The 19,401-nt window shown below is 38.7% G+C and overlaps 1 protein-coding gene across 28 annotated transcripts in view; it reads left to right on the forward strand.

The window, feature by feature from the left end:
• NRXN1 (neurexin 1) overlaps nt 1–19,401 on the forward strand; it is a 678,625-nt gene that overhangs the window by 311,554 nt on the left and 347,670 nt on the right. For all 28 annotated transcript variants that reach the window (XM_061353676.1, XM_061353687.1, XM_061353697.1 and 25 more), the window contains one exon: nt 14,680–14,853. In XM_061353676.1, coding sequence (XP_061209660.1) covers nt 14,680–14,853 — 174 coding nt within the window. The remainder of the gene's footprint in view (nt 1–14,679; nt 14,854–19,401) is intronic.

Below are 19,401 nucleotides of genomic sequence, written 5' to 3' on the forward strand. Positions count from 1 at the left end.
TGTGTGAAAATGCCACAGGAAAGAAAGTAGGAATAGGTAAGAGCGCAGAGTGGACAATATACACCAAAAGGTAACTGGGGGAATAAAGGAGCTCTAAAATGTCTATGAAAAAAGCTTGATTTTTCCATGAACATAAGCTATATAAGTGGCATGGAGAAACCACAGCCCAAGCTTTACATTATGACTACTAAGGGTTTGCAGAACTGATGATCTCAGCTAAGAACTGGGGAACATTTTGACCTGTCCCCTGCACAGCATTCAACATATAATGTACCTTTTGTTGGGAAAATAAAGACTCTGCAGTATTTTGGTACAGTAAAATATCTTGTAAGTAAAGTGATCTTTCATGGCAGCCCTCCGAGGAATCAGTCATCAAACATATTGGTCCATAAACATGCCTAAATAGGTAATAGGTTGTAATTTCAAATTCAGGGTGGGATAAACTTCTTTTTATAGGTCTAAACGTACGTTTTGTAGATCCAGCTAGATTTTTAAGATCCATTTTTTATAAACCAAACTGATAACATATGTATAGTTTTAAAGTAAATAATAGTAATTTAGTAATAGTTTTAAGAATGGGCTACTGAAAAGCTAAGTTGCATCAGAGGAAGATACCTCTTTGAAAGGATCTGTAAGTATACTTTGGTAATACCGCTAAAACTTCATCAGACATAAGAAAAATTTGTTCTAGTCATGTGAACAACTCCTGTATTTAAACATTCTTTATAAAAGCTCTTGTTAGGAAAATCAGTATTTCATAACAGTCAAAGAAAATTCAGTATCTCAAAAGTCTCCGAATATTCAAACTAGATATTAATATTCCATCAAGAGCGTCTTCCTTGTTGGATTTTCTTTTAACTACCTCAGAGATAATGAGCTGACCTTGGTAATTATTTTGGATTTTGTGATATTTAACATTTGCTTCACTTGAAAGTGCTATTAGCTTTGTAAGAAAGACACATCTTGGTATTTCATAATCTTCAATAAGAGATTCTTTAGCAGAAATGCTTGGTTTAGAAATTAAAGCTTTTCGGATGGCTCACGTGCCAGTCTTAAAACTGTGTTCAAAATTTGTGCCATATTGTGTCTCATTTTTGCATCCTTGGAAATATGGTCGATGCTCATTGATACAGTGTAATATTTAATCGTCTTTTTTGAAGCTGTAAAGAAATCATCCAGCTATTCATTCACATTTTTTGCAATGATAAGTACTACTTACACGTATGCGTATGTAGGTACATGTATTTAATCTGTGGGTTTTATTCTCAGTATCTTAATTAGACATAGGCAGGAAAAATCAACCTGTTATGAGCTGATAAGTGAGTTAACACAGTCTTTTTATTCTATGTCTCTTTCAAAATGAATGTGGTGATTTGATATCTCTTTATTTAAGGGAAAAGGTTGAACAATATGCGTAGCTGAAGGCACTAGAGGGCAGTGTTATTTCACTAAATGAACTTACTGCAGTCACAGAGGCAGCTCATCAGGGAGGATAACCTATAAAATCCAACATTCTTTTGTTTTCCTCACTTTGAAAATTCTGCTTTTGCTTTTACCCTTTTGAAGTGAAACTGTTTCCATAGCTGGTGCATTTTCTAACCTTGAATTCCATCGGAAAAAGCCCTGAAGAGCATGAAAAAGCGTACTGGGGTTTGAAGTGAGGAAGGTGAATGGTGTTAAATGGTGATGTTCTGTAATTCACAACCAGGAAATGTGGCTAGTAAAAGAATAACAAGCCTGACATATTCAGTACAGTAATATGTAGAAAGCATCTTGCTCAAACTGGTCTAATATACACAGGTCCTCAATCTCTGGTTTGGATTCGAAGGAACCTTAAATATTGTTTAGTTCCAACCCCACTGTTTTTAATGTGTTCTACTATATTTTGCTCAGTCAGCTTCCCTTAAATATGGCAGAGCATCTATCATGATAATTCTTGTTGGATTTTGGGGGAGTTCAAGCCCATACATTTTAGCCATTCCTTTGTATTCAGTTCCAATGGTTTCCTGTAGCTTACTCCTTTCTATTTTATATCAGTATTTCATATGGTGACGCATCTCCGTTATACTAGAAACACTCCATTCACTTCACTGGTCTAAACATCTATGGTTAATTCATTCCTGTGTTATTTTAGTCCTAGCAACAAAGCAAATTCCAACTTACGCTTCGTGGTAATTATATCAATAATTCTGTTTAATCAGGGTTCACATTAGGTGAAAAACAAACGCGCAACAGTAATATAGGATTTGCAGCCTGCTTGAGTAATTGTAGAGTTACCAGGTTTCAGATGCTGAAATCCAAGCTAATCCTGGAAAGATAAATCACATACATGCAATTTTTTGCAAATACGCAGGGAATTGGTATGAAGATAATGACACAGATTGTGTTGTAGAGCCTGCACACCATGCCAGTTGCCCGGGCATGCAGACAGTTGCCATTAAGTGTGGGAGAGGTTTTACACTATATGTTTCCTTTGGGGTGTAGAATTTGGCTGGTTAACATAGAAAGGGCATTATTATAGACCTGTGTTCCATGCATAACCTCTGATACCCTTTCAGTGGATTGGAGTGTGTACCTGTGGAAACACTTAAATTCCCCAGCTTAATTATTGCTGTAATTAGATGGGTAAAGTACAAATTGGAGACAAATAAATGAATGAAAATTGCACTGTGTTTGGATTCCAAGAACTGCGTAATTTTCCCTAGCAGAGAAAATTACCACAGCGTACTCGGGTGCAGTTCTAGCAGATAACCCGTGAAGATAAACGAGTCTTAACAGCAGAGGCAGTGCAGCTCAAGCCTGCCAGCATTCAGTTGCACAGCCAATTTCCTTTCATGTATTTCGTGAGCAGATTCTCTGTCCCGCTTTCAGCATAACTCTGATAGTTAGCATGGCTATAACTCAAGACATTCAATGACCAAGGTAGTTTGGTAAAGGGGAATTCTTGCCGCTGTGCTTGATGCTTTTATGGTCCGAGTAGCCTCGAAAGGGCATGAAAAAGCAGGTGAAAGTGAAATTTGACTTCTGCTCGTGTTCCTTGCGCTGGCTGAAGACGTCTCCTTTGTTCAACCCTGTAGGTATTATGAAATCTGTACTGTCTCTTCCCTCTCCACGTTTTCTTCCTGTGGTGTGGGAAATTGAATTATTATTTTTTTAATAAATATTTGAAGACACATGAGCTGTTTTTGAGGAGGAACATCCTCAAGCATGTTTTTGTATACAGTTACCTACTAGGGGTTCATCCTCCTTTTGCTTCTCTCCTACAGATAGAAGCACTCTTTTAATGCCCAAAGTTTTCACCCATTTTCTTTAAACAGCAGAAGTACAAAAACTTACAAATCCACTCAGAATTCTTTTGGCACATCTGTTAAAATGTGAAAATATTTTTAAAATTGTAATTGTTTAAATTTGAAAAGTTGAAATATTGCAATTTTCCAAAACGAAAAGCTGAGGAATGCTGCTGGTGGTTTAGATTTAACAATAAGTAGTCACAAACATCTCTAAGTAGTTGGTAGCTTCACTACTTCAGTATCCCATCCTATTCCAGACTTTCTAGCTGTGCTGTATCCTCCAGGCTGAACTGCAGCCATCCTAATTTTGATAATGGGCTAACTGTGCTTTCTATTTAACAGGAAATTACCATCACACACACACTAAATAATCCTACCCAGCTCAGCATTTGTGGATTAATTTTTGCTGCGTATGCATCATTTCACACATCTTTGTGTTGGAAGGGACCTCAAGGGTTATCTGGTCCAACCTTAAAAGTGTCCACCACTTCCCTGGGCAGATAATTCCAATGGCTAATTGTTCTCATTGGGAACAATTTTACTCTTGTGTCCAATTGGAATCTTCCCAGGAGTAACTTGTGCACATCACCCCTGCTCTTTTCCATGTGACTCCTTGTAAAAAGGGAGTCTTCATCTTCTTCATAGCCACCGTTTAAATACTGGCACATGGTGGTAAGGGCTGCCCTGAGCTGCCTTGTCTCCAGGCTGAACAAGGCCAGCTCTCTCAGCCTTTCCTCACACAGCTTCCTAGTCCTCAGGTCATCTCTTCTTTGGACCCTCTCCAGCCTGTCCACATCTTTTTTGTACAGCAGGGACCAAAACTGGACAAAGTATTCCAGGTGTGTATGACAAGTACTGAGTAGACTGGCACAATGACATCTTTATCTCTGCTGCTGATGCCCTTGTTGATGTTCCCCAGCACCCTGTTGGCTTTCTTGGCCACAACTGAATGCTGCTCACTCATCAGGCTTGTGTCCACAAGGACTCTCAGGTCCCTTTCCACAGAGCTGCTCCCCAGCCTGTGCTGCACTCTTGGGTTGTGTTTACCTGGGTGCAGGACCTTACACTTGTCCTCATTGAACTTCATAAGTTTTTTGTTAGCCCATTAAGACCTGCTTTTAAGAGCTGTTTCTTTGAATTGACATCCATACTTTCAACTTGTCTTGCTGGTGTTCTCTTCCATATGGCCTTCCCAAATGTCAGAGTCCATCAGAAATCATACTTTTTTCCTGTGCTATTATTTCATCTTCTCAAAAGATGCCACTGATGTTAGAGCATGCATAAAAATCAGCTTCCTTGGAGTTAAAAAACCTTTCTAAAACTCTTGTTGTCTGTTTTATTTCTGTAGCTCTTCACTGGCCTCTGGGTTCCTCTGTTCCTTTGTGAGATATGACTGTTGTTGCTATGTACATTTGCTTTTTCATTTGCTGTTGTCTCCAATAATGTGTGAACAGTCTAGTCTGAAGCATTTGATGGAAAGTAATGATATTAATTTCTGGTTTTACCTCAGTGGTTTAATAAATGCACTGAAATATACTTCCATGTACAAAAAGAATCACTTGGCAATTCATCCATCCTTATAAACTCTTAATGCAATTAACTAAATTATAAGTAGATCAACTAGCCAGGCATATTCATTGATGATTTGTAATATCATTTAATCTATTGATATTTCATTTGCCTGCCAAAGTAGGTTATTCATGCAATGCAAAACCGAACCAAATTAGTCGTGATCATAAAGAAGATTTCTTGTTCCAGCAATGGAAATTGAAATTGTTTCAATTTCATTTAATATTTGTTCCTGTTGTTTTATATTGAGCCCATTATTGTTGTTGCTGCATTATGTGCTCTTCTGTATATTACAAGGTGTCTGTCAGTGGCAGCGAGACTTCATATTTCTGTTACAAAGACACAAAGCTTTAAGAAGCACAGAACAGTATTTTATAAAAATGCAAATTTCTACAAATGAAACAAGTATTAATGCTTTAACTTCTTGAATAAACATGCAAGAGCTAATTGTAATGACCTTGCCAGTGGGCTGGGAACTCTTCATGCAGAAATAATGTTCTATTCCAAATACTGTCAACAGCAAATAGATGTTCCTAATGTGACCTATTGGAGTAGACAATGGCAAATGCAGCTGCTGCCTTCCTGTTACTGTTGGGAAAGCAGGCTCTTCACAGAGGGGAAAAATAAGGAACTTAAAACTGAGAGCTCTTCTTTGAGACTTTTTGTGTCAAAGATATATGGGCAGATTAACAGCAGGTGATCGGAGAACCTGGTCTAATGAAAATGCCTTTATCCTCCTTTCTTTGCAACTTGTCACATACTGCTTCTAAACAGCTGTGCTGTCTACCAGGCTGTGAAAATAATTTTGGCAACGCTAAGCCTTTCAGAAATTGCATCCAAATTTCCCAAATCATGAAATGGCAGTGCTGCTGGCTTCAATACAAATTAAAGACAATACTCTAGTGCTTGTGCTGAGTTCTCTGAAGACAACAACATTGTATTAGTCTTTCGGATCACTCCACAGTGAGAGAAGGTTTGTTTTCCACTTCCTCTCCCTTGCTCTTTTCAGTCTTTTACACTTTATGCAACTATGCAGATTTATCTACATTACTAGAGCTTTTTGGCATGCAGATTATTACCATTGCTGATGATGGAAGTTCTTTCAAGGCCTTCTGAAATACGAAGTAAAATTTATGCTAAAGAAGGAACGCAGAAAATATGTGTGCTTTTAAAACTTGCTAAAAAGCTGGATATTCAGTGTAAATATGTGCCACAGAATCCTATGCCCTCCTCCTCCCTCTCTCCCCCCCCAAGCCAAGAAGAATGGCCTGAACTTGTATTCAACATGTGCTGCCCTGGCTATGAGAACCCTGACTGAGCAGTCCTTTTTGCAAGAGCTGCTTCCTATAACACCCTCAAGGCCTGGAGGTGATTATCTTGATCAAGAAGATAACATTACATAAAAGATTTCCTTCCGCAAACCTACATCCGAAATGAGATTGTTTGGCCTTTCAGCTTTTTGGTAGTTTTATGTGGCGAATCTTGCTTGAATTACTAGCTAAAGGAAGAGTTCTGTAGATGATGATTTCTGAGGTCTAGGATGCTTGTTATGAAGAGGAGATCCTCATTCTTTTAAAAACAAGCTCTGCAAAGAGCATGTGTTGGCTGTTAGAGCCGAGAGTGGCTGAATGACTTGAGAAGAGTATCAGGAAGAAGGGAAGCCTGAGTACACACTATGCAACGCAAATGCCTGCTTCATTAGTTTTTGTCTATTTTTCAGATGTATGCAATGTACAAAATGTACAAAAGTGGTTAGGACAGGAAAGAAATGAAGGATGTTTGATGTGCTTGAATGCCTCGTCTCTCCAACACAGCCATCCCCCTCATACAGAGTAATTGGCATAGCATCAATTCTGTGGGAGATAGATTACCACACACATTTATATGGCAATTAGATTTTATGATTTACCGTTTCACATGCATCACCAGTTTTCCTCACGGTCCATTGGACATGCAGACTGCTTTGGTTTTAAATCTGTTTAATCTTTTTCAATGCCAGTGCTTTCCATCTAGTCTTTGGCGTAGCAGGTGGGAGGAAGAAGCAAAGAGAAATGAAGTGGCTGTGAATATGAGAATTGTTATTGTCAAGAAAATGCTATATGTTTTTGTGTAACTGTTTTTTGTTTGAGCATATATGTTGTTTGGGAAGGGGATTGTTGGGCAAAAGGTGAATTTTAACCTGGAGGAATCCAGGGGAATGTTCAGACTTGAGAACTTTCCTTTTGAGTATCTGCTTTTGTCTGTTGAAAACTTAGCTTATAAGAACATTATCGTGTCATTGCTGTTTACGTATACACACATTTTCTATTACATGGCTTTACTTGCTTGTGAAACACAGGCATATTTGCATAACTGCTGAGCAGTTCTGAACAGAGCCAAAAAATATAATAGGAATAAAAACTGAGCACCAAGAGGTGACTGCAGGAGTAGAGAGCACATCTGGGAAGTGTTCAAGGCCAGGCTGGATGGGGCTTGGAGCAACCTGGTCTAGTGGAAGGTGTCCCTGCCCGTGGCAGGGGGTTGGAACTGGATGAGCTTTAAGGTCTCTGCCAACTCAAACCATTGTATGATTCTTTGAAATAACTACAGTATGTCTTACATGCCAGTAAGGATGACTACAGAAAACCAACAGTGCCAGCATTTCAGTGGTGGTGATTTCTGTTTTTGAATACCCTAACATGGGGCGTTCAGGGAAGATACTGAAAGCAGTGTAGAACTGAGCTGAAACGATCAGTTTCTGTTTTCCTTCCTCAAAGAGCAACTTGCTAACCCAGATTCATTTATTTGCCTGTAATTGTTTTGCCTTGCTTCGTTATCAGTACAGGGAATGTGGAATATAGAATGTGCCACTTCTCACATCATAAAACCGCCTCTTGCCTGCAGTATTTCAAAGGACAGATAACTCAGCAGAGCCTGGACAAGTAAACTAGCTGCCCTTTCCCTTCTTAGGTGAGAGAGTCTAGAAGTGATGGAATCCATCATTCCAACAGGAAAAATGTTGAAAATCCTGCTTTCCTTCACAAAGAAAAAACAGCACATCAAAGTCAAGACTCCAACCACACATCAATACTGAAGCTACAGAATAGACTCTTTGAAGTGAATAAGTGGGCATAAACCACTAAGTGTACATGTTCCTGTCTTCCCTCAAGTGCCCTTGCAAGTGGTAGACAAAATTCAGTCATACTTTGCTCTAGCTCCAAACAGGCCTGTCAGTGTGCAGCAAGTGCATATTATCTACTGTAAAGGGAGATTTGAAAAGCCATATGCTGGAGCGTATGTGCTGCAGAAGCTCTGTGTATGCGTCATTTAAGTCTTTGTCAACTGTCCTTCAATTTATTATTGGGTTATGATCACAGCAGGCTGCAAAGAAGGAAAAAAATCCGTTTTCATCAACATTTTTAAAAAAAATCAATATGGAACAAAAAGTAAGCATTGATTCATGAATAATTAAAGTGGGGAAAGACATGGGAATCACCACGTATCTACTAGTCAAGACCAGTTAATTTTCTGAAGTGTGTGTGTTGAAACCACACCTCTGAAAAACAGGCACCGTCGTCCATTGCACAAAGTAATGGTAGGTAGGTGCTTTTGTATGCTGGAGAAGGCAGAAGGTCATTAAGGACAAGTAGGGAGCTATATTTTATTTAATGTCAGAGGCGGCGAAGTACCTACCTGATATTTTCATTTGAGACAAGGTTTCTTGGTTCATAGAATCATTGACTGGTTAGAATTGAAAGGGACCTTAAAGCTCATCCAGTTCCAACCCCCTGTCACAAGCAGGGACACCTTCCACTAGAGCAGGTTGCTCCAAGCCCCTGTGTCCAACCTGGCCTTGAACACTGCCAGGGATGGGGCAGCCACAGCCTCTCTGGGCACCCTGTGTCAGCGTCTCACCACCCTCACAGGGAAGAACTTCTTCCTAATGTCTAATTCCAGTATTTGTCTACTGTGTTTATGTCAGGACATAATCAGCTTTTGTGAGAGTAATTTATTTCTACATTTCAGTTGCCTCCAAAGTACCATGAGCTGGGGTTGTGTGGGTCACCTTATGTTGAATTCCACCTGGTACTTCATTGTGCAACTATTAAGATACCCCAAAGTGATTTCTATTGATCCTGTAACAACAAATTACCTGTTTTATGATGGACTTGAAGGAAGTGAGCCCTTTTTTCTTTCAAGATTAGGCTTTCCCTCTGGTGTTTCTCTGTCTTTGCAGTCACAGTCCTCTTCGCCTGCCTGAGGGAAGAAGCTGTTATATGCTTGATCATTTTGAAGTAGCAGCTTTGTAGAAAAGTGTGCCTGACACCTCGGCTTCACCACAGCCAGATGTTCCTTTGTATTTTCATATGTCACGTAAAGAAATTGTGGAGATGCCCACTGTGCTTTCAGAACCCACCATGTAATACCAGGGCTATCCACAGCCTTCTTGGAGAGCAATACATCTCTAGCACACTGCAGAAGCACTCTTGTTCCTAGCTGTAGTAGTGATTTAGTGAAACTAGACAGAGAAACTTCTTCCAAATTGAAAGAGAAATGAGCAGCTGAAAGTACAGTTGTAACCAGCAGCATGAGGCACAAAGAGATGGAGTATCTGCTTTTGGAAAGAGTGATGGATTTGAAGATGCCTTTGTGCAGCCATGTAAAAACATTCCAGGGATATTGTCTTTATGAAAAAGCCAAGCCATAATTCCTTCTCCTATTCCATTTCCTCCTTTTTGCTTTGTTTTCATTCATACATAGAACCATACATGAATGAGTGGTGTTTATTTATTGTCAAGAATGAATACCAGATATATACAACGAAAGACACATTTCAGAGAGCAGAGAAGCCTAACTATATCCTGATTAAAACTACTTGATCCCTGAGCAGTGTTCACATGTTACTGTTGACTGTTGTAAGCACACAGATACACTTCCCCCTCTGCTAGTGCTTGAAGACAATGGTAGTCATTAAATTAAACAAATAGTATTTGCCTGCCAGCACGTATCATGTAAGAATTCTTGGCTGTGGACATGAATCAGGAAAGGAGGAAAGTCTATGAGGTGACCTATCAGCAAGGTCAGTAGTGCCAAATATAAGGATCCTTCTGCTAGTTATCCAGAAAAGAAACAAGTAGAACAGCATCTTCAGTTGTTATTTTACATTTCTTTGGTTTAGCATTTGAAAAGTTCTTATTTTGAAGAGATGCAGAGACTTGAGATAAAGGATGAGGTGTTACAGAAGGATTTGGCAGTATTTGTTTTACCAGCAGTTGTGTGTGACTCACTGTTGTGTGATGCTCATAACTGTGATTCCAATAATGAATACATTAAGAACTTGGGCGCATTTATTAGCGGGCAGTTTGTTTCTGTGTTAAATTCACTTGTTCTTCAAAGCACAAATCAGCTCTAAGTTAGAAAAAAAATAATACATAGGTGTAAGCAGGGAAGCTTCTGTGGAATAAGTTAATATCTACATTGCCTCTAAAAGATACAAATTAAAACCACTGAACTCTTCTCTTTGTCAGTGCTTTCAATATAACTGATCATTACTCTTATTGCCATGATTTATAGGTATAGCTCTGAAAGTGCTGCCTTCCCATTGATTCCTGTGGCCTGCAGGGAACATGCCAGTGAAAAACACTGTAGCATACTTTTTTTTGTCTGTCTCAGGAAAATCATGTGAAGAAACAATTCTCCCTCTGTATAAAAAAGGGGGTAATTCTGTGTACAGGCTCCTAACACCAGAAAGAAGAGACAAGATTAAGGAGTATCTCCTTTCAAACTAAGTCCTTTATTTGAGTCTTCTCTAGAAATCAAAAAGAAATTCAGAAGGAAATCTTGGAACACTCTATTCTCTCACCATTTATTTACTACCAGGTGCTTTGTTGTGCCAGTCAATATATTTTTTAATGTGAATTATTTTCCTTTATAAATAAAGTGAGGATTGTTATGGAAAAACCCCCAAACCAAACAAACACCTTTTTCAGGAATACATGTAAAAATCAGGATAAACACAATTTTAGAAAATGTATTTACAAAAGGTAATAGCTAAACTTCAGTTATAAAAACTATGGCTCTTGCCAAAAGTCCTTTCTAGCTTGCTTGTTGGCCCCTTTTAGGCACTGGAAGCTGCTCTAAGGTCTCCCCAGAGGTTTCTCTTCTCCAGGCTGAACAAGCTCAGCTCTCTCAGCCTGTTTCTAGAGCAGAGCTGTTCCAGCCCTCGAAGCATCTTCCTTTAGACTTGCTCAAGCAGATCCACATCCTTCTTGTGCTGGGAGGAAACTACTTATTCATAGAGATGAATGTGAAAATGAAGCATGTGATTAACCAAAATAAAAGCAGCTATGCAAAACATAATGGCAGAGGCAAAAAAAATAACCAAGTGTAAAATCGTAAACTACTCTTTATTAAAAGAACCCAAACTTATCGTTAATTCCAGTTTTGTTTGGAATTAATAAATTTTGTCTCTGAGAGAAAGCATAGTTTTACGTTTTACACCATGAGCTGCAGGCTTAAACCACATTTGATACTAAATCTGGAAAAGGTTTAGCTCGGGGTCATAAAAAAATACTTGTATATAATCCATAAACAGTAAAGTCTTACAAGGCAGTATGGTTACTCAATACATATGGTATGTATTAATGTAGGGTATTAGCTAGTGCAGAAGCAGTACTCAAGTTATTTTGAACATCCACAAAGTTAAAATACTACCCAGAGCATGTCTCAGTGGGTGCTGTGGTTTCAGTGGTATATAATGAGAAGTCCTGTTTATCAATAACCTTCAGACTCTCTAAGTACACACCAGAGTTACAGTTTATTTAGACTTGACTTTAATGTATCATACTTTGGTGCACATGATACTTAGCTGAAAATACTCCAGTGTGTATTTTCAGGAGCAAATATTCTGAGTTCAGTTTCATATGCTGGTATACCAACCTGGACCTCCACTGCCCATCCATCATAACTGACAATTGCTGTATGACTGCGTATAGCAATCTCGGTATGCCTGAGGGATGGATCTTAGGAACTGGCAGGGGATCAGTCTGAAAGTTTGTGGTTTTAAAGGTATAACCAATCACAGAATGAAAATAGTTGTTTGGACAGGTTATATGTTGGGAGGTTTTAAAAAGAGGTTGCATGTGTTTTGTATAATAGACCAAGTTTAACCTTTTTAGCATGAGAGTGATTTTCTTAGTATTTTTCTCTGGTGTTTCCCTCTTTTAAGTCTGTGGGAATCAACTGAGATGGATTCTTTCTCTGTTCTGAGCTGACGATGACTGAAAGCACAGAACTTCAGAAAACCTGGAAGGGTTTTACTTTTTGGATGTTTCACCTGAGAAAAAGATGAAGAACCTTTAGTAAGAGTTTTTACTTGCTTAGCAGTTCAGCTGATGGAGAAATACAGTTTAAGTGCTGTGATGAATTACATCCCATTTGTGGCAACATAAGGACCACCATATTTTAATCTGTTATGTCTAATATCACGCTTCTGAGATTTATACTGTACCTCAATGCTCCAGAGGAAAGCCACATTTTATTTTTCAAGTTATGTATGTAGATTGGAGAAAGCTTGAGGTTTAGTATATGATGCTATAAAGGTTGCTAAGGCTTTGGGTTGGATAGCTTATAAGATTAATGGCATGCAGGTTCCTAAACTTTTAATCTCTTATTTTACTAATTCAAATGCAGTGGAGTATTAGGCCTGGTATGTAGTGACTAAAAATTTCCTGGTAGATATGTTTCTTTCAGGCCATTTCCTTGCAGGCAAACTGTAAACTGTTACAAATAGCATTAAACTGCAGTCCCTTGGGAACAGTGAATGTGCCGGGAGAACTAGGAAAAGGTGTGACTGCAACTTCGATAAGGAGGAGATTAGAAGTAGCCACATGGGGTAATGGTAGTAGCTGGTACATTCTGAGTTCTGTCCCTATAAAATCTGCCCACAGCTCTTGGTAAATACTTAGGTAATGAACCATTTTGCATTTGGGTTGATGCAGGAACACTCTTAGGTGCATCCTGTGGCCAAGGCCTGGGGGACTGGAATGCACAATATAGATTAGAATGTATGTTCAGATAGTCTGTTGAAGATTTTTGCTAGCATAGAGCGTGTCGTCAGTGAGGCAGAGTAACAATTTCGTCACTGGGTGATGCTTGTGAGTTGAATGGTCCCATAAGCACCTTCCTTCATATGGGTTCAGTGCTCCTTGGATGCTCAGGGGTCCTCATCCTGTGTGGCTAAAGGGGCTCACAAGTAGGCATGCTCAGAGCACTCCTACCAGGCTTGCAAAGATAGCTGCTTTCTCTGAGTTAGAGTATAACAGAGCAAGGCAGGAAACTTGTGCAAGGTGTAGGAAAACATGGTTTTATTCCTTTCTATCATGACTGAAGGAGTTGAGCACATCTTGCTTGCCAGGTGGAGGAGTGAAGCCTTTCAGCGTGGGCTATGTTCATGCTGAGCATGCTTCCCCTCTCTGGCCAAGCAAACACTTAGGTTCTTTTCTGCAGCAACTGCTATGGAAAGCACCTAGTTAAACCTGTAGACTGACACTTAAGGCACACTTTAGGGAAGTAGGTTATGTTGATTTGAAGATCATTGTTTTGCCAACCAGGGAAACTCAACATGTGAAAGAGAAAGGGGCATCCTAATTGGTTTAAAACAAAAAAGCATCCCCCTCCACCCTGGTGCTTAACAGAAAAGTTATGTCCTTTCAAAGTAAGCTTCAGAGCTTTGAATTACTCAAAGGAAGAAAAGCAACAGTTTTCTGTCCTGAGTGTGTTGCCTGAGGTTCTTCAGAGAGGCTCTTCAGATTTTATTTGGCATTAAAACCGTTTGTTCAGTGTTCAGATCGCCATTTTACAGACCTGTAACTCCCCCTGTTCCCACACGACTGACACAGGGTATGAATTTTGGTGGGGAGAATCAGTCATTTCATTGCTTATATATTAACAACATACTTGAAAAATGATTTTTTTTCCCAATGAGAACAGCCATTGGAATAATTCCACCAGGGAAGTGGGGGACTCTCCAACTTTGGACACTGTTAAGATTTGGCTGGACAGAATGTTGGGACACCTAGTCTAGGTCATGGTTTAGGCTGGATGTGGTTCTGGGCAACCTGATCCAGTTACAAATGCCCCTGCTCATGGCAGGTTTGGACTGGATGACCTTTGAAGGTTCCTTCCAGCTCAAACTACTCTGATCCTATGATTCTATGCTTTGCCAAGAAAGGCTGGACCAGATGATCCTTAAAGTACCTTCCACCTGGTACTCTAAACTTCTAAGTTTCTCCTTGTATATGTACCTAAACCCTTTATTTCTTGTCATGCTTTTAAATGTATGATTCTGGATATATGGGCATCAGGAAGATCTTGGTGCTCTGCTTACTGCCTTTTATCTGTGTGTTGGATCCATAATGGGGATGATCTGCCCATGACAGGGAGGTTGGAATTAGATGGTCCTTTCAAACCCTAACCTTCTATGATTCTGTGATCTGTGATAAAGTTCCCTGAGTATGCTGAAAACACACATCAGTGCTAGGTGTGTTACTAGATGAAGATTTTCTGACTGAATCCTCATCTGTGAAATAGCTGTGTGTATGAGCTGGCACATGAACCACATGTTCAGGTACTTCCAAGTAATTAGTCATATGAATGTGAAGTATACATGTGCATGTGAAAGCATGCAGTCCTGCAATGTTTTTTCACATCATACTGTTAGTGTTGTCTTCCATGTTTATTTTGAAGAATGTTTTTCTAAGACACAAAAAGGCCAGAAAGGCACGTCATATATTCTACAGGCTTTTTCTTTCTGTACCTAATACTTATTTCTCCTTAACAGGTGATTTGTATATTGGAGGAGTAGCCAAAGAAATGTATAAATCCTTGCCAAAACTGGTACATGCAAAAGAAGGTTTTCAAGGCTGCCTGGCATCGGTTGATTTGAATGGACGGCTCCCTGATCTCATATCAGACGCTCTCTTCTGCAATGGGCAAATAGAAAGAGGATGTGAAGGTATTCAATAGGCTGATGTGTTTTTTTTATACCATAGTAAAAATATTGTGCAGAGTTTTGTTGATATGTACACTCCATCCATGGAGAGAGCTTATTTTACCTGCTTCTAGTTGGTTTTGTTTGACCCTTTTTTCTATAATGACTGCATATTTGTAGTATTATGGAAAGTATTAAGGGTTTGCCTGCCCTACAGCACAGAGACTCATCTGAGAACATGAGTTCATTTCTGTAATGTTTGATGGAGGTCCCAGCCTTCTCCAGTGGCAAGATATTTTGCTTGTATTTTGTTTGCTTTTGATGTATTTTAATTAATGATAGAAACAATAACGATTAGCTTCAGTGAAGTCCTTTATGTCTTCATAACACTCAGGCATTAGCTAATGCTGAAGCGTTAGCTAATTAATTCCATTTTTAAGGCAGACATTTTGAGCTGATTAATTCAAGGCTAATTTATGAAACTATTTAAGATGAATCTTCCATCTTCTCTATTTTGCTCACCCCTGAGATTTGTATTGTTATGAGCCTTCCTATCTGAAATCAGTAACAGCCAAATATGGTTTATCTCACAGTTTTTATGTCTTTATTGACTCATCTGGAATATTGTGGAATTTAATGGAGGACAGAATTAGAAGAGGTGCCTATGTAATTCAGGGGTGTCAATCTCTAGCTATTTTTCCAGCTGTCATTTAATCCCACGTTATTTTTACTATGATTTATGGAATAATTTAAATTAGTTCTCTGTCCCTGCATATATATTTTATTCATGGAACTATGAATTTTGTGGCTACGTTCAATTTTACATGGTCTCTTCTATTTCAAATGCCGTTCTTTTCTGGATAGGAAAATGTGTAAATGGTAATATAGAATCCTGATGATTTTGGTACCAAGTTTGCAAATAGACATCGTAAAAAGTCCCAGCAGAGCTGGGGGTTCCCTCAAGCTTCACGAGATAAACCTTTCTGGTCAATAAATTCTGTCTTCTTTTCTTGTCCCTACCCTATATTTGTACAGGTGGAACGTTTTTATTCCTTACCTGCTGCCTTTAGTTAACAATATAAATTCTATTAAGAGCACATAGAAATATGTAAAATTCACAACTTGCCTTTCTGTAGCTTTAGTTCTATCAGGAATGGAAAAAATACGTATAAATTAGTTTGTCACTGAGCTTAGAAAATTAGATTTTACTTTCTGAATGACGTTAGCAAGTCCCATGCCTGCACCATCCCTTCAGAGAGTCAAAGTGCACCTTAATTCCATTACGCATTTCACAGCTTCTTTTGAAATGATGTAATCTTCTAAATGAATTGTATGTACATCAAAGAAGTACTGCCACAGGCCTAGAGTGTGAGTTCACCTTTTAAACCAGTGGCACAACTCAGCTACCAGTGGATTTAACAAAGCCAGGAATTTAATAAAGGCAGTACAAATATTGTTCCGTGGTGGAGAGTCAGCTTTTTCAGGCACTGATATCATCTGACACAAGCAAAATGGTCAGACTAGATATGCAGCCTGGCTCCCACAGAACCTCATGAAAAGTCTTTTTCCTGCAGAAGGAACTCTTTAACAGCATTCCCTTGCAACCTTTCTGCTCAGCTCCTGCAAGTTGACTCGTCCATCTCTCTTGTTTACTTCAAGTCTCCCTTTCTGACCCTGTGAGTCTCGTCTGCAGACCCTGGATCAGATGTATGAAAAAAATGGTCTGATACCTAAAATACAATTTAAGTCGCTTAAAAACGTTGCTGGCTCTCGTAAGTCTTTTTGTAAGCCTCAAGCTGCACATGGCACTGCTGCTGTCTATAGAGACGAGTGTCTCCATCCTTGCAGAGCTGAGCAGTTTTGCATCTTGTGTTGCAATGGGATGCATAAGCTCTGTAAGTCCCCCAAGATGCTGAGTCCAAAGAACTCAGGACACAGAAACAGAAATCATTTCCAACCTGTAAGTATTAGTCTCTGCCACTGTCAGTCAAAGACAGTAGAATGGACTGGTGAGTATATGTCCTTTGTTAAGACATCAGCCCGCTGCAGTATCTTTTGTGAGAAGTGAGGCATTTAATGTTATTCAGACTTGTGGGATTGAATTTCCCATCTTTCTGATAACCCCAAACAAAAAAACGTGGGGTGAAAGCTCTTCTTTCTTCTGTCAAACTGTGAACCCATAATATACAGCTGATTAATTATATCTGTTAGGATTTTGTTCTTAAAATATCAACATTGCTCAATAACTTTACTGTGCATATTAAAAATTCTCTCTTTGAAATGTATTTTTTTTGCAAACCCACACATGGGATTGGTGTGGCAAGTTGCCTTGCATTTTGGTTTCAGCCACAGGCTGATAGATATCTCTGTTCTCTATCGTTGAGCATTGAATATCATTTACACTTGGCTGAATCCACCTTGTTGACAAATTTTCAATGGTTAGAACAGATAGAAACTAACAGCTAGAAACATAAATATGCTAAGTAGCTCTTCAAATTGTTAACAGCACACCCCAGAGCCAGGTTGTAAGTGTCAGCCCTGTTCTTTTCTAGTCAAATCCATTGTACCTTCTTTCCATACTTTAAATAAAGCAGAATTCTACAAAATGCAGGATGCTAAAACCAGGGTTAATAGGTTTAGGAGGAAAATGCCCAGTGTGCACATATGTGTATACTTAATGCAGTTTTTGCATTAAATGGGCTATATGAAAAGCTTCCAAATACTGATATATGTGAAGATGCTTGGTGGTGAGATATGGAATTGGGGTTTGCAGTATATAAGAAAACATCGTATGTGCTACTTAATAATGCTTTTTTGTGTAACATAGGGCATGTAAGCCCTCACATAAGACACATGTAAATGAGAGACCAAATCCAGTCAATTAAAAAGTCTGCAGTGAAGATTGGAAAAATTATAATATTTAAATTGGATGTGAATCAAAAGGTGAACGTTTGAGAAGAATCTATTACAGTATTTTTACTAAATAGTTTAGTTCTGTAATATATATAGGAAATATGAATCATAGTAGATATTACAGTGTTTACCAACATTAAGCAGCCCTCCTCTGTTCTTTAAAGTAAAAAAGCCTCCTTTTATTAAAAGAAATTCTTACATGTAAGCTAGTCTCGATGGCAGTTTTGGAATAATGACTAGTACGCAGAAGCCAAAAGCACTAAGAATGAGTTTCATAAAAAGCAAAATACCCTGCTTTTTAACAAGATCATATCTGTGCTTTTATCAAATATGTGTATTTTAACAGGCACTTAATGTAACTGCAGGGTCCTTCAGCTTATGTACTTTTAAGTCCTTGTGACTTTTGCTCTACTTTGGCAAAGATGAGGAAATTCAACATTGCATAACTAAAGTGTAAATAAATCCATGCATATATAACATTTAAACACCTACAGATATTTTCACTTCATCTTTGTAAAGTTTCCGAGTAGCAGAATCTGGTGAGAAGAAAATGTGTCTTGTCTTGTCAGCTACGGGATTCTGTCATTATAATCCCCAGCTCCAGCAAGGGTGATGTAATGCCCAAATGTTTCAACTTCTGGGCTCAAAACTCCAACAAAAAAAGAAATCACTAATGCCTAAATGCTTGAACTGCTGAGCTCAAAACTCCAGAGAAAAGAAAATCATTGTTCTGTGTCTGCCTACTGCAGTAAAACTGTTATAGGTGGTGCTGGTGGTATTATTAGTAGAATTATTATTGTTGTTACTGTTACTAATAGAATAGTTTTGCCAAAACATGGATGCAGCATACACTGCTCTTGTTCTTCATTACACTGGTGACTGTTACTTAAAGCTAAGAGGCCGTTGAACTGACTCTAAATCATATTGCTATGCTTTTTTCTCAAATACTGGCAAATCAAAAGAAAACCCCACACTGAGATCTTTGAAGGAGCTGTAATGTGACAGAAGGGTTAAGTGGATTTTTCTCTGCAGGATGGTTTAGGATATTGATATAATCTCTGGAGCAGTTTTTGCCCTGTCATCAGTGACTAGCAGTGGGAGTTGCAAATGGATATTGATGTCTCTTCTCCAAAACACTTTAGTATAATTTTATAATCCCAGAACCAAATTTTATCTTGTAGTGTCAAGATGCAACATGAAATGTGCGTGTGAGCTCATAGTAATCTGTAGTTCACTGTCTGTACTTCAGTCTTCTTTCACCAGTCAAGAGGAAAGGGCTAGAATAAAGAAAGGCCACAGAGGATGACAGTGCTAATTACTCTTGAATCCAGTGTATCTGAACATGACAAATGGCTAGTCAGGATTCAGCCATGCATTTACTCTGCTAATGCATTCATATCTATCCAAGGAAAAAAAGAAACCCCAACTTTTAATTTTCCTTCATTACATGTCATCAGCTCAATTAACCATTATATTTGTAGTAAAATACTGGCAAATTACTGCTTTCTTATTTTGGCTTGCCTGAAGATTTATGGCTATTAGCATTAATTTGTTTGCATTATATGGCATTTCTTTCTCTCTTTAACAGCAGCATGCACTTTACTCTGACTGTTTTTTTTTGTGTGTTTGCTGCCATTTCAATATTGCTTACTAACATTT

Source organism: Neopsephotus bourkii, unplaced genomic scaffold, assembly GCF_033783945.1.
Source record: "Neopsephotus bourkii isolate Nb327-2 ecotype Australia unplaced genomic scaffold, CSIRO-AGI_Nbou_v1 NB_71, whole genome shotgun sequence".
Classification (NCBI taxonomy): Eukaryota; Metazoa; Chordata; class Aves; order Psittaciformes; family Psittacidae; genus Neopsephotus; species Neopsephotus bourkii.